The following is a 14,907-nucleotide window of genomic DNA, read 5'->3' on the forward strand; positions in this document are numbered from 1 at the left end:
GTAGGAGTTAATTGACCATACTTCACCACGCTCAGCAGTGTGGAATCAATCATATGCAGTGGCAAAACAATCAAGACTCATGCAAAGTTAATGAATTTAAATCTGAAAACACAAACGTATCAAATCCCAAATTGCGCATAAACGAAGATATCCCATGTCCAATTTTTGTTTTAATGGAAAAAAAAAACTCATCCTGTATATATTCGCTGAAGTATTTATATTCATTCATTAGCGTGGAACTGGCTGCCCCCCCCCCCCCCCCCTTGAATGAATGAGCCACCCAGCTGCTCAACCACATGCCTGCACCCGCTGATTGCATTCACCGTATGCACGCCGACGTTTCCCGTAACTCAGAGATGCCAGTCGTAATGATGGTGGGCCCTCCTTCGCTGGCAGAAGCCACAAACCCAGGATCCCACCACCTCCCCTCCTCTCTCCACCGCGTAACAAAAGACTCCCTCTCTCTCTCTGCTGTCCACTCTCCGCGTGCTCTCTCCGTGCGCCGGTCACCTGGGCACGCTCAATCACTCGCTCCGCGTTTTACTGCCTTCGGCGATTCTTCGGAGCTCGCAGGAAATTACCCATGAATCAAAATGAGACGAAGGCGACGCAACAGAAAAACAGCGTGGGTGCGATCGCGCGCGCGTGTGTGCGTGTAACGGTAGTGTAGCGGTTAGCGCGCTGCACTACGAACCTGGCCACCTGGGTTCGATTCCCGCTCACGGCCAACACCAGTGACGATTATTTGAACCGGCCCTGGGCCTCCCCTAGGTCGACTCAGCCTCAAATGAGTACCTGGTGCGATGTGTAAACATCGCTGCTAGGGAGACAAAGGCGGCCGAGCGTGGTTGTTGGCCACCTACCTCCTCGTGTGCCGTGCCGGCCTTTATAGGTGCTCGCTAACAACACTTGCCCCTACAGTCTGTTAAGGCTATACGGGGGATCTTTATCTTTGTCTATAACCACTTTTTATGGGGAGCGCGGGTGTAGTGGTTAGCGCGCTGCGCTGCGAACCCGGTGGCCCGAGTTCGATTCCCGCTCACGGCCAGCACCGGTGACGATTATCTGAACCGGTCCTGGAACTCAGCGAGATCGACTTAGCATCAAATGAATACCTGGTGTGGTGTGTAAACATCACCACTGGGGAGACAAAGGCGGCCGGGCGTGCTGTTGACCACCCAACCCCTCGTGTGCCGTGCGGCCTTCATAGGTGCTTCACGCTAACAGCACTTGCCCCAGCAGCCTGTGAAGGCTAAATGGGGGATATTTGTATACCACTTTGGGGAGCGGTGGGGCTTTGCTTAACCCGCTGCATTTCGAGTTCAATTATCGGCCATGGCTACCATCAGTGGTGATTATCTGAATTGATCCTAGGCTTCCCCTAAGTCCACTCAGCCTTAAATATGCACTGTGGAGATGAAAGGCAGCTTGGTGTGGTGCAAGCCACACTTTAATGGGTGCTTGATTACAGCACGAGCTCCCACCAGTGACACGGCACCATTGCTTGTTCGAGCAGAGGGACACGTATGGATGTACGTATGTTGAACTTCTTTCGCACCGTACGTAGACACGCCTCCGACGCGGATAGGTCATCCACACCGCTCGTGTAACAAACGACACGCAGATCACGTGTGTGTCGTCATCTGTATCGTTAATCTGAATGTACGAGGCCCTCTTTGTCAACTCATTGCTGGTGAAAAGCTGCCGACGCCAAACAACCAAATCCTCACTGCCACAGGCCCACCCAAAATGCAACGTGCCAGTGAGGATTTGCATGCATCGTGGTGTTTGCTCACATGACTCATCAACTCACGGTGCCTTACGTCTCGTCTCATGTCAACCATTTCAATGACCTGCTATAATCTAGCCCAGGGTACCTCCAGTGGCAGCTGTCTCTGTGTGGCACAAGATGAACGAATCACCAGCCTGCAAATGGGTTAAAGTCTCGCATAGAAATCCATAAGCTTACACGGAGACCCATAGACTCAGCCAGACACCCGTAGACTCAAATAGAGACCTATAGATCGACGTAGAGACCCACAGACTCACATAGAAGCCATAGACTCGCATAGAGGCCCATAGACTCACATAACGATCCAAAGACTCACATAGAGGCCACATCATTATTTAGAGATCCATCGACTTACACGGAGACCCATAGTGTCACACAGACACCCATAGACTCACACAGAGGCCATAGACTCATTTAGAGATCCATAGACCCACATAGACCGATAGACTTATGTAAAAATCCATAGACTCACTCAGATACCCATAGACTCGGATAGAGACCCATCAACTCACATAGACGCATTGCGTCGCATCGTGGTCCATAGACCCACACGGAGACCATAGACTCATAGACTTATATTTTATATATAATGGGAAGGACATCGCATGGAATGTGTATTTTTTAATTGTCTTAAAAACAGCATCAACATAATGTCCAGAGATATAAAAGGACCAGGGGTGCACCATTCCCAAAGTGGGAGCACAAACAATCACAACAAGCGTAGCGCCTCCCCCTCCCCCCCCCACAGATACGATATAGAAAATAATATCGGAGCGAGACAATAGAGAACAATAGGAAGAGGTGAGATGGGAATGTGACGGGCAGAAAATACACGATGGGTGACGACGATGGCGAAGATGAGGCACGAATCAACAGCTGTTATGTTTTACTCCTTCAAAACACCACGTGTGTGTGATACGTGGCCGAATGTCAAAAGGTGGACGTCCGAATGTGAAGTATCAGCGTTGTTGCTCCCCGCAGTGCGCGAGATGACCTTCTGATCATCACACGCGGTTCATTCCGAGGAATCCTTACAGGGAGTTGCCTATGCGTGTCCTTTGCCCGTTGACATCGACGCTTCGTGGCGTTAGCTGGGAGGGCATATTTTAGTTTGAGCACCCACAACCGATCAACGCCGATTTCGACGAATTTCCACTCGGAGATTTCACGCGTGCGAAACGTCATCGTCGTCATGATCATCAGCCACGATCAATGCACCGCAGGGCGAAGTCGACCCCAAGCTGTCGAGATCTCTAACAGTCCGTCGATGTCGTGATCCACCCGGTTTTAGCACTCGAACTGATTTGCATATCATATTGTGTTGCAAAAAAAAGTTTCCCACGTGAATCAAAACGCATTTGCTACGCAATACATCGGCCGCGCCACCTGTTTGCGAGTGTCTAATATCAGCAGCATGAATTCAAACACAATCAGACTATTGGCTGGTTTCTACATACATAGTCTCGTCAGCAGAGTCATCCTTGATTGAATCAATGCTGGTGGGCTTGCCCATCTTACAGGCAAGGACCCTATCTTTGCGATATGGGGTCCTAGATTATAGACACTTCCTTCCCAAGGATCTTCGTTCTAATCCAGGGGTCCGGGAATACTGTTGGCACTGCACTCCGGAGCCGCGTGCGGCTCTTTAAGGACTGCTGCTTCGTGACACTTACTCATTAAGGACTAACACCGTCTCATATTCACGTTGCGTTGTTACGGCTCTTAAAATATTGAGTATTTTTTTTACTTACCACCGCATTCGAACAAAAATGTCTCCCCTCGTTAATTTTGGTTGCCGGCCGCTGATCTAGACCATTAACAATCTCGCCCGCCCGCACCGGTGCCATTCTCTGATACATCTACATCTTTGGATGAATTATCCTGCATCGCGGAAAGGGGTTTCCCGTGGAATGCGTGAACACGCTCAGCGGGGAAGGGATTCGGGGCGGGTGCAAGTGCTGCCTGGGATTGAATGGTTGTCCCGCGTCTGTGTACACACACGAGCTTTAATGGGGAATGTCATTATTTTGTAGGCATGCATTGCACTCATGAATGCCACGTGCCCGCTTGCTTTATAACGTCACTTGCCGCCCTGTGTGCCGTTGCCCGTTAGCACAGGTCGGGCATAATTGCACAGACGTTATTAAAAGGAACCACATCATTAATAGTGGGTTGAGTTTTGTCTTTTTCATGGATTAGACGTAAATGCAAATGTTGCCCCGGCACCGTCGCTGACATGCATCCGTGTGTGTGTGAATGTGTGCTGTGTGTAACGAACCTGGCGACCTGGGTTCGATTCCCGCTCACGGCCAACACCAGTGACGATTATCTGAACCGGTCCTGGGCCTCCCCTAGGTCGACTCAGCCTCAAATGAGTACCCAGTGCGGTGTGTAAACATCGCCGCTAGGGAGACAAAGGTGGTCGGGCGTGGTGCTGGCCACCCACCCCTTCGTGTACCGTTCTGGCCTTCATAGGTGCTCGCTAACAGCACTTGCCCCTACAGTCTGTTAAGGCTATGCGGAGGATCTTTGTGTGTAACGAACCTGGCGACCTGGGTTCGATTCCCGCTCACGGCCAACACCAGTGACGATTATCTGAACCGGTCCTGGGCTTCCCCTAGGTCGACTCAGCCTCAAATGAGTACTTAGTGCGATGTGTAAAGAAATCGCCACTAGGAAGACAAAGGCCGCCGGGCGTGGTGTTGGCCACCCCCACCCCCTCGTGTGCCGTGCCGGCCTTCATAGGTGCTCGCTAACAGCACTTGCCCCTACAGTCTGTTAAGGTTATACGGGGGGTCTTTGTCTTTGTGTGTAACGAACCTGGCGACCTGGGTTCGATTCCCGCTCACGGCCAACATCAGTGACAATTATCTGAACCGGTCCTGGGCCTCCCCTAGGTCGAGTCAGTCTCAAATGAGTACCTGGTGCGGTGTGTAATCATCTCCACTGGGGAGACAAAAACGGTCGGGAATGGTGCTGGCCATCCACCCCTTCGTATACCATCCCGGCCTTCATAGGTGCTCGCTAAGTGCACTTGCCCTTACAATCTGTTAAGGCTATACGGGGGGTCTTTGTCTTTGGAGCTGCAGTGTAGCGGCTCGTGACCTGCGCTCCAAACACGGCACCCGTGTTCAATTCCTGCTCCTGGCAGTGACGTTTATCTGAACCGGTCCTGGATCTCACGGAGTTCTACTTAGCCTGAATGGATCACGTAGTTTGACTTAGCCTTAATGAGTACCTGGTACGATGTGTTAACATCGCCACTGGGCAAGGTGCTGGTCACCCACCCCCTCGTGTGCCACTCCAGCCATCAAATGTGCTCGCTAACGGCACTTGCCCCAAAAGTCTGTTTCGGCTATACGGGGGATCTTTGTCCTCGTGATAATCATCGGGCGAGTGTTATGCTCAAAGATGCTCGTGGATTATTATTTTGTTCAGTTTTTTTTTTCCTCCTTCATGAATCACGATGCGAAACAAGGTAGGCCGATATGAGCGTTTGTTCTTTCCGCACGCGGAAATGTGTTTTTATCTGCGCCCGTATTAACAAGGCTCATTTTCGCTGCCTGAAAACGGTTATGCTAATGGTGTGTTTATTTCCCCCCACCCCCCCCCCCCATGTCTCTTTGTCAACACGGAGGCATTGCATTTTAATAGCCCGGGCATCCTGCTCAGGCAGCTCTCTATCGCGGTGGCAGTGGGTAGGGGGGTGGGGGACATTTAAACGCCACGTGCAAAGAGAGAGAGAGAGAGAGTAAAAACAATTGATTAGTTATGGCTTGTCACATTACCCGCCGCTAACAAGCCAGTGGGCGGTCTCTGCCAAATGGATTCAATACATCAAGCTTAACGACACCTCGCTGCATAGCGCAACACACACACACGAACACAACGGCAAGTATGAGTAATAGCAGCAGTGGTACAGACGGGGGGGGGGGGTGTCTTGCTATTGATGACACCGGCTGTTGGAAGCAGCAGATTGACGGATATCTCCGATCGGAGGCCTTCGCTCGGAGGCCGTTTTGAAGAAGTGGCCGGCGGCGTCGTCGCCTGCGTCGTGGGATGCTCGTTGGGGCGCGATGGCAAGATGTCATCTCCCTCGCGAGATGTTATCTCCCTCGCAAAAGATGTTATCTCCCTCGCCTCGTATGCAGGAGGTCCGTGACGCCTGTAATATTTGTAGTTTGCGTTCCTCCCTCTCTTCTCGTGGCCCCGTGGATTATTCTCTGGGTCATCCGGGTTTTCCCTCCACATTTAGAATCAACGTGCATTCAGAGTTATTTGGCTCCTATAAATTTCCACGTGGTGCTAATTATTTTCCACCACGCTACCGAGCCGCGCCAGGGCAGCACCGAGCCAGCCCAGCGTGGTTCACAAGGCACCAAATTATTTTTCCACTGCGGAACCCGAGCCGTGCCACCGACGTCGCGTGCGACGAGCGCGTCGAGACGTGTGTGGGTGGTGTAGTGCAGTGGTTCTCAACCCGGAGGTACACGGCCCCTGAAGGCTATGTGGCAATGCCCCAGGTGGGTACGTGAGATCATGTATAAATATGTGAAATCATATCGGACGTAAGAGTCATTGGTGAAAAATGATGCATAGATCTGGCAATATAAAATAACTACGATACAATTTGCATCGATATGGTAACCTGGAACGACATGAAAGCACTTTCTAAGCTCCCTGATTCTGCACAATGCAGGTTTACAAGAGCAGCCAGTAAACTAATGACGTCTCGCGCGCAGAGCGTCCGCTGACTTTGTTTTAATTTGCTTGCAGTTACTAGCAGCTAGTTCGGTCATACCTCTCACAAAGTGGACAATTGGTTAAAATATTGATGTTCATTATTCACACGTTGATTTCTGACTTCTCAGAACCACGTTGGGTCAGGCAAGGATGGGGGGGGTGTACTCGTTTTAAACAAAATTCAACAACGGGGGGGGGGGGGGCTACCAGTAGCCAACAAAGGTTGAGAAGCACTGGCGTGGTGTGCGCTGGTGTCCTTACCGTGCACTCACCGAATGTCACGCACAATGTACGCGTCATTATCCCCGCCCCTGGCCCTGCTTGGCCCCAAACCATATTCAGACACCGCGTGGGGTCAGCGTATCCCGGTTTCTGGTTCTAGCGCAACTGGTAAAACAGCCAGTGGAGAACCAGCCGATAGAAATGTGGGAGGTACTGCTGGCACGTCCATATAACCTTGCACATGTTTCGATTTAAAGCTTTCGTGACTGCAGGGATTCATCTTCTTGGTTCTTTCAGTAAAGTCACGTAGAAGGGAAGTAATAAAATAATAAAAATAAAACATAATAAAATAATTATCACGACGTTTCGACCACAACGCAAGCAGCCGTCTTCAGGTGAAGAATGAAATACTGCCAAGCTTGGAGCGTATATATAAGCTGGGTTGGAGATGGAAGAAGAGCGCCTTGACAAAATAATTTGCACCTCCAACCCAGCTTATATATATGCTCCAAGCTTGGCAGTGTTTCATTCTTCACCTGAAGACGGCTGCTTGCGTTGTGGCCGAAACATCGTGAGAATTATTTTATTATGTTTTGTTTTTATTATTTTATTACTTCCCTTCTACGTGACTTTACCGAAAGAACCAAGAAGATTGCACATGTTATCCCGTGGATACAAAATGCAGGTTAAGAGGAAGAATCGAGGCGCGGTGTCCTATAAAAAAAACGTGATAACCCACACGCGAATAATCATTAAAGCACTCATCAATAACATTCCCTTAAAAGAAAAGCAAATACAATCGGCGACATTTTGGGCAATGTATTTGTCAGGTAATCCATGCTGGCTTCATTCCAAAACTTTGTGCCCTACGTTTTGATAACCCGTTGGAGGTTTATCGCGACATCATCTCCCCCCCAGTTTTGTTTTTATTCATCTCCAGCTTATTGAATAGCCACTCGATAGGCTAACATGGTGCTCACGGATCACGGTGCTCGATGATTACGGGACAGGAGGGCTGGCGAGTGGCGATGGATCTCGGCCACATGCCGAGGAACTTTCGAAAACGGTGCCGTTGGCTGGCTCTGCTCCGAAAACTGCGGCCCCTTATGAGATAAACAATTGCACAGCACAAATGCACGGACGGATTAAAACCTGCAGAGTGACACAAGACGGATGTGCAGCGGCAAACCAACAAGGGTTGGATTGTAATGAGTCACGTTGGTCGCAGTGACTCACAACAAAGACGCAGATTCCTCCGTATCGCCTTAACAGACTTTTGGGGCAAGTGCTGTTAGAGATCACATATGAAGGGCGACACTGTGGCACACGATGGAGGGGGGGGGGCAGCACCACGCCCGGCCGCCTTTGTCTCCCTCGTTGCGATGTTTGCACACCGCACCAGGTGCTCATTTGATTCTGAGTCGATCTCGGGGAGTCCCAGGACCGGCTCAGAGAATCGTCAATTGGTGTCGGTGGTCGTGAGCAGGAATCGAACTCGGGACACCGGGTTCGTAGCGCAGTGCGCTAACCGCTGCACCACCACTCTCCTCTTAGCTTGCAACAATGATAAAGACAAAGATCCCTCGTATAGCCTAAACAGACTGTTTTGACAAGTGCTGTTAGCGAGCACACCAATACAAATACCAATACCCGACATTCTCCACTCAGTGACGGTGACATCACCACGGCGCCTGTACCAGGCCAGGTGCACTTTGAGGCCACGTGAGTTGTCGAAGGCTCGCTGACAAGAGGTCTCGGGGCAGACCCAGGTGCCACCGGATGGCTGACTGAGATGACCGGTAGTTGCACCAGATGTGCCCCCTACTGTGCCAAACTTGCTGCATTTTATCCACCCGGCGCTCCGCTCGTCGTTGTGAGCGTCGCTCCTCTGCCCTCCGTTGTTGCTGGAGGGGACGACTGCCTCCGACTGCCCAGTAGCAGCAGCGTCCTTCACGAGCCTCCTCCACAGCAAATACACACACGGACGCGCGCGCGCACGCCTACGACGGAACGGAACGAGCGTGGTTGACTGTGTTCGCTTGTTTTGTGTTTTTTGTTTCCGTTGCAGTCGAGTACTGGAAGCTGCCAAGAAGGCGAACCAGACGGGCCACTTCATCTGGATCGGTTCGGACAGCTGGGGATCAAAGATCGCTCCCATCTTCCAGCAGGAAGACGTGGCCGAGGGAGCCGTCACCATCCTACCGAAGAGGGCGCGCGTTGAAGGTGAGAAAGCACAATCCAACGATCGTTTCGGCTCATTCAATTCTTAATCTTGGATGCAGCCGGCATGACATCTTTGATATCCGTGTCACAGGCTCATGCATGGCCGTGTTTCCAAGGAGGCGTCCAACGCTTTATTACTTAGAGAGATCGATAAGTCATCTTTGTGAGCAAATATACATTATCCCTTGCACGGGTCTCCCTGTAACCACGGCTAGCATTTCAGGGGTGTGCCGCCCAGGCGTGTGCCGCCCATGGGTGGAAAAAACCCGATTTTTCCAGCGAAGGGCATCGGGTTTTTTCTTTAATACAATTACACCCGATTTCGGGGAAATTAAAACCTGGTTTAATGAATACGAAACTCTGATGCAAGGCTTAGGCTGCTTCCTCGTCGGTGCTGCTATTATCGTACTCGGGGCCGTCGGGCACTTGGTAGTCGTAGAATGCGGTGGGCAGGTTGGTCTTGATGAACACGAGGAGCTTCTCCTCCACAATCGTGGGCGCCAGTGAGTTCCTTAACTTGGAATGGATGAAGCCCATCGTTGAGAAGTGCGGTTCTGCAATTAGAACCAATTAAACCGGATTTCTCCCAAACTCAGATGATCGGGTCTAATAAAAAAAGACAATTAAACCCGATTGTAAAAAAAACCGACTGTGCCACCCTTATTCTTAGGTTTTTTCGGTAAAGTCACGAAGGTAAAAAATTAAAATTAATAACATGTAAAATAAAATAAAAATCACGACGTTTCGGAGGCAACACAAGCTTCCGTCTTCAGGTGCCACCCTTGGTGCTGCCGTGCGTGGAGCGGCGTTTTTGTTCGCGGGAGGAAACCGGTGTCTCTGGTTAAAAGGCGCACTTCTCACACGAAAGGGGTCTAGGACACTCAAAGGTCCACACAGATGGGTGCGCGAACACAGCTGCTCCACTCGCCACCTCCTCGCAGTCCCAGCTGGTTTGGAAGTTTCACAAATATTCGTGATGCACCAATCCTCTCCACCGTCACGCACGAGTATAGCCACGTGCCACCATGCGTGGCTCAATCGCTACGTAAATATTTATTCCTCGTGTTTTGTCGTGATAGAATGATGGAGAGTTTCTGCTCCCATTATACTCTGTTGGCAAAGCCCTATCTGCGTGCGTGCTCTTGTTGCTCAGCTTTGTCTCATTAAAACAACATATATCTATTCCCCCCTGGAGGGTATTTGGCCTCCACTTCAATGCTGGCCAGACATCGTGGAAGAGTTGGAAGTTACTCACATTCTACCCCACCACACGTGACCTGCCAACCGACTGTAGCGTGTCCATTCAGCACTGCTGGCTACTGGGTAGACAGAGGTGGCTGGCGGGCGGGCGGCCGGGGTTAAGCGGTTTGGGGTGGAATCCAAGCACCTTTGCCGATTCAACTCCCGTGCCGGGGGTGATGCTACCGTGCAGTGTAATAATGGTAAGCGCACTGGACTTGCTATCCAACAGTGGCCAGTCAATTTTTTTATTCCACCACCCCTCCCCCCCTGGCCTTTAAAATCAGTATGAGCTCGCTGCTAACACATAGCGGCAGAGTCAAAATGATGTCGTGCCGAGTTGAGCCTCAGCGGTGGGTTTGGTGGGATTTCAGTTTCAAGATCTGAAATGTTTTTACCCAATTATTCAAATAATTGGATCCTGCATCCGAGACTGCCCTTTGTGCTGGGCACCGTGGGAAGCGCAATGTTAAATTGGAATACTGTGAAATTATGTAGATGGGTGGCCTTTCCTTTTGAGAAGGAAGACTTTTTTTGCGTGGAAACACGATTTTTAAATCGCTATCCCGAGCCTGTGGACTATCAGTCGCCTTGGAGAGAAATAATTGGAAAGCGAAAACAAAAGTATCCGAAAATATGTGGTTCGCTTTGCAGATACATCTTTTAATATTCATGGGGGGGGGGGGGGGTTACTCTTAATACCGTTCTTCGTATGTATTTTTGTTGGCACGTGACGAGCAAACGCAACGCAATTAATACGAGGCTCAACATTGCCACGTCGGGTGGGGTGCCTTCAGCGGACCAAGAGCACTTCGCTGGCACACACACGCGCCGACACCTGGGATCACGACGTTGAGCTTTCGCAGCCAATAACGGGGACCGGTGGCCAAAAGCCAAGCTCTCACAGCGTAGCCGCGACGCTGGCCTCGCTACGTCGAGATGGAAATCATCCACAGCGATTCCCACCTTCCAATTCCATGAGCCAAGACCGGCGATTCTCGGAAACAAGCCGCCACCATCCACCCCGGACGCACGCACGCACCGTGGAGAAGCGACGCCTCGACACTGAATCGACGACTCAGAATCTGCTCATTTAGAACGGAGAAATCCGATGAGCAGCGAAGCTCTTTTATGCACACGTGTCCTGTATGGGCGGGTCGGCAAGTTACGACAACGAGACTGACCAATCACGGTCGCGCACGTGGCGAGCACGATGAAAACTCCCCCGGCGTGCGTAGCACCGCCGTAGACAAATGCACCCTTCGCTTGCAGAGGTGCGGAAGACTCCTTTGTAACTTTCAAAATGTTCTGAACAACGACTGCTGCTCAAGATGCCGTGGCCTTGGTGTAACGCCGCACGCGCTGTCAGACGGTGGCGGCGAACGCGAAAATGTGTCGCCTGGGTAAAAATCACACGCAAAAAAAACTGAAAGTGACGTTCATTTCTCAAACGCGGGATGGTTTTCGTGCTCAAAATACTTCGCAAGTAGATACTGGTTGTGTGTGTGTGTGAGAGAGAGAGAGTGCCTTTGTATGTTTCCGTGTGTGTGGATGAGTGAAGTAGTGGCAGTGTCTGGCAGCAACACCTTGTTTATGAACGCAGTGACCTGGGTTTGATTCCCGCTCACGGCCAACACCCGTGACCATTATTTGAACCGATCCTAGGCCTCCCCTACGTCGAGTCCAACCTCAAATGAGTAACTGGTGCGATGTTTAAATGTCTAGATTTGAAGCTTTCGTGACTGCAAGGATTCATACTCTTAGGTTTTTTTCGGTAAAGTCACGTTGGTAAAAAAAAAAAAATAGGAATAAAATAATAATAAATGAAAAGGAATCAATTAAATCACGACGTTTCGGAGGCAACACAAGTCTCCGTCTTCAGGTGGGACCGTCACAGCCACATTTACTGTATCAAGTGAAGGGAAGTCCAAGAGACAAAAACAACCTAAGAGTATGTTTAAATGTCGCCACTAGCGAGACAATTGCAGCCCCCACGTGGTGCTGGCCACCCACCCCCTCGTTTGCCATTCCGCCTTCATAGGAACGCACTGCAGCACTTGACCCAACAGTCTGTTCAGGCTATACGGGGCTATTTGTCTTCGTTTCTGCAATACTACTGTTTAAGTATTATTTAGTTTTAGGAGTAAACAGCCAAGTGGCTCGGCAGGAGAGCGAGGAGCTCGCAGAAATTTGCGATTTCATATCCTAGCAGGGGGTTGTCTTAACGCATCATACCTCTTGGGTCGATAAAACTAGTACCACTTTGTAGGAAAAGGGAGAAGTGGTTGTCCTATAGATAGACACTATAGGAATGTGGACTTTCCACATGTGTAGTGACATAAGAAGGGAGGGGCTGCTGGGGGCTCTGGGTTCCCAGGTGGGTCCAGACGCTTAAGCCTCTGGGCGCCAGGCGTTGAGTTCCCAGGGGGTCCAGACGCTTAATCCCCTTGGCGCCGCCAAAGGGGGGGGGGGCTGTGTGTGCTCTGTGGGATATCTGGGGGCGCACACGGCCCCACCCCTCGTTGGACCAGGCATAAAAGGAGAGCTCCCTGGACGATCGGGGCCCAGTTGTAACTCAAGACCCAAGACCCACGACCAGCCATCTGAAGACCCTGGGATGCTGTGAGAGCCAGCGCTGGGACTCTGGAACTCCCGACTCTACGACCTTGTGAGGGCGAGTTCCGGAGCGTAGCCAGAGTAGAGTATCTAGGCTGTGTAGCTAGGCTGTGTAGCTAGGCTGTAACAGAGTATCAGGACTGCTGGACTGTTGGAGTGTTGTATTGTAATAAAGAAGTTACCTCTACAAGTGTCTCCGGAACCTCTTACACATGCCTATAGCGGAAGGTGAATAGCAGCTAAGATGCCCATTTGTTGAACAGAAAACGTTCGCCCTCCGTGTGAATACAAACACCACAGAGGATACAACCCACAGTTCGTTCACCTGTGAACATTGGATGTGCAATAGATCCAGTTTAAAGAAATATATAAATATACCCATTTGAGCAGGAAATCACCTTGACTTGTTTTTTTTTTCTCTGATGGAAGCCTCTTAAGATTTTGCCATCTTGTTGACAAACTGTTTTGCTCTCTTGCATCTGAGTTCAGCCGAAACCAAACAGTGGCATAATCCCTCACTCTCTCTCTCTCTGCTCCATACATTGCGGTATTTCAGTCCGAAACATAATTGGACGTCGATGTTTCTTATTTTAATTAACTTCGTCTCACAATTACAATTGCAGCTGTTGGTCGACGAGCATATCCTGATGAGTTGATGAGTTAATGATGACGTCACCCTGCTGCTGCTCTATATAAGAACGGGAGACACAGCAGAGCCTCACCATTCTGGCGAATCGCCCGATGATGCTGGATGCAATTACCAGCGAAACGTCGTACTCAAACATTGTAAATGTTGTGGTTTCACGCTTCAACACACCGGTGGGCTAAAGCAGTGAACTATTTGTCTTTTGTCAACGTGACACTTTTTTACTGATTGGCCGTGTCGGGTGGTGGAGGGTTACGACACATTTATAAATAACGCCATCTAAACCCAACAACGTTGATTATGAGCATATCCTCGTGGGACGTTGTAATCACACGCTTCCGATTGGCTATTACGGTTTCGGCCAAGATGTTGTTTTGGCGCTCGAGTAAAGGTACGAGGGCCCCTGCGTGGTGACGTTGGTTGGAAGTTCAATGAGGCTACAGCTGCCTGATTGAGGTAAATGTCCTTTGTCATTGATGGCTGACGGTATAATCCTTCCTTTTCCAACTGCAAAGTGCAAAGGAGAGTGAGTTTTTGTTTGTTTGTGCCTCGCTGCCGTCTAAACACGCAATCAGGAGCAGCATCCATCGCGTACGAGGCCTCCCCTGAGCCACACGCGTTGTGAGAGTACTTTGGCCGCTGCTATCAATGTCCACGTGATGACGATAGGCCGCTGCGATGAGCGATCATTCGTGACAGCGAGGTCGCTTCTGAAAAAAGAAACGCACAACTCAGTAGACCTAAGCTGGTAGAATAAAAAAAAAAGTTAAATTTCGATTTAAAGCTTTCATGACTGCAGGGCTTCATCTTCTTGGTTATTTCGGTAAAGTCACGTAGAAGGGAAGTAATAAAATAATAAAAACAAAACATAATAATATAATTCTCACGACGTTTCGGCTACAACGCAAGCAGCCGTCCTCAGGTGAAGAGGACGGCTGCTTGCGTTGTAGCCGAAACGTCGTGAGAATTATTTTATTATGTTTGGTTTTTATTATTTTATTACTTCCCTTCTACGTGACTTTACCGAAATAACCAAGAAGATTAAACCCTGCAGTCACGAAAGCTTTAAATCGAAATGTGTTTTATTGTTTATTTTTAATTTCACGAGACAGCCGCGGATAATGTTTGGTTATGAAGATGACGACGATGACGGAATGTACAGGGGGTTATTTATTTTTTCGTTATCCGGCGTGTCCTACATTTTTTTTCCGTGGCTTTTCCCTTCGTCTCGTTGCTCCTTCACGAGCCCGAGAAATAATCCCGGCGCGACTTTGCTTCCCGCGTTTACGAAGGAACCGCCAATCGAAGCATGAGATGTTCCCCTGGAATGTCTGAATGGGGGAAAAAAAACGGCGTCAATCCAATTTTACGCGACGAATTACAAAATTACAGGTAAAAAAAAAATGCGAATATGGCCAATTTCGCG

General features: G+C 49.9%; 1 protein-coding gene across 3 annotated transcripts in view; it reads left to right on the top strand.

Annotated features, from left to right (window-relative positions):
• Positions 1–14,907, top strand: part of LOC144946179 (metabotropic glutamate receptor 8-like) — a 263,813-nt gene that overhangs the window by 123,011 nt on the left and 125,895 nt on the right. For all 3 annotated transcript variants that reach the window (XM_078874996.1, XM_078874994.1, XM_078874995.1), the window contains exon 5: positions 8,826–8,980. In XM_078874996.1, the coding sequence (XP_078731122.1) occupies positions 8,826–8,980 (155 nt within the window). The remainder of the gene's footprint in view (positions 1–8,825; positions 8,981–14,907) is intronic.

Source organism: Lampetra fluviatilis, chromosome 40, assembly GCF_964198595.1.
Source record: "Lampetra fluviatilis chromosome 40, kcLamFluv1.1, whole genome shotgun sequence".
Classification (NCBI taxonomy): Eukaryota; Metazoa; Chordata; class Hyperoartia; order Petromyzontiformes; family Petromyzontidae; genus Lampetra; species Lampetra fluviatilis.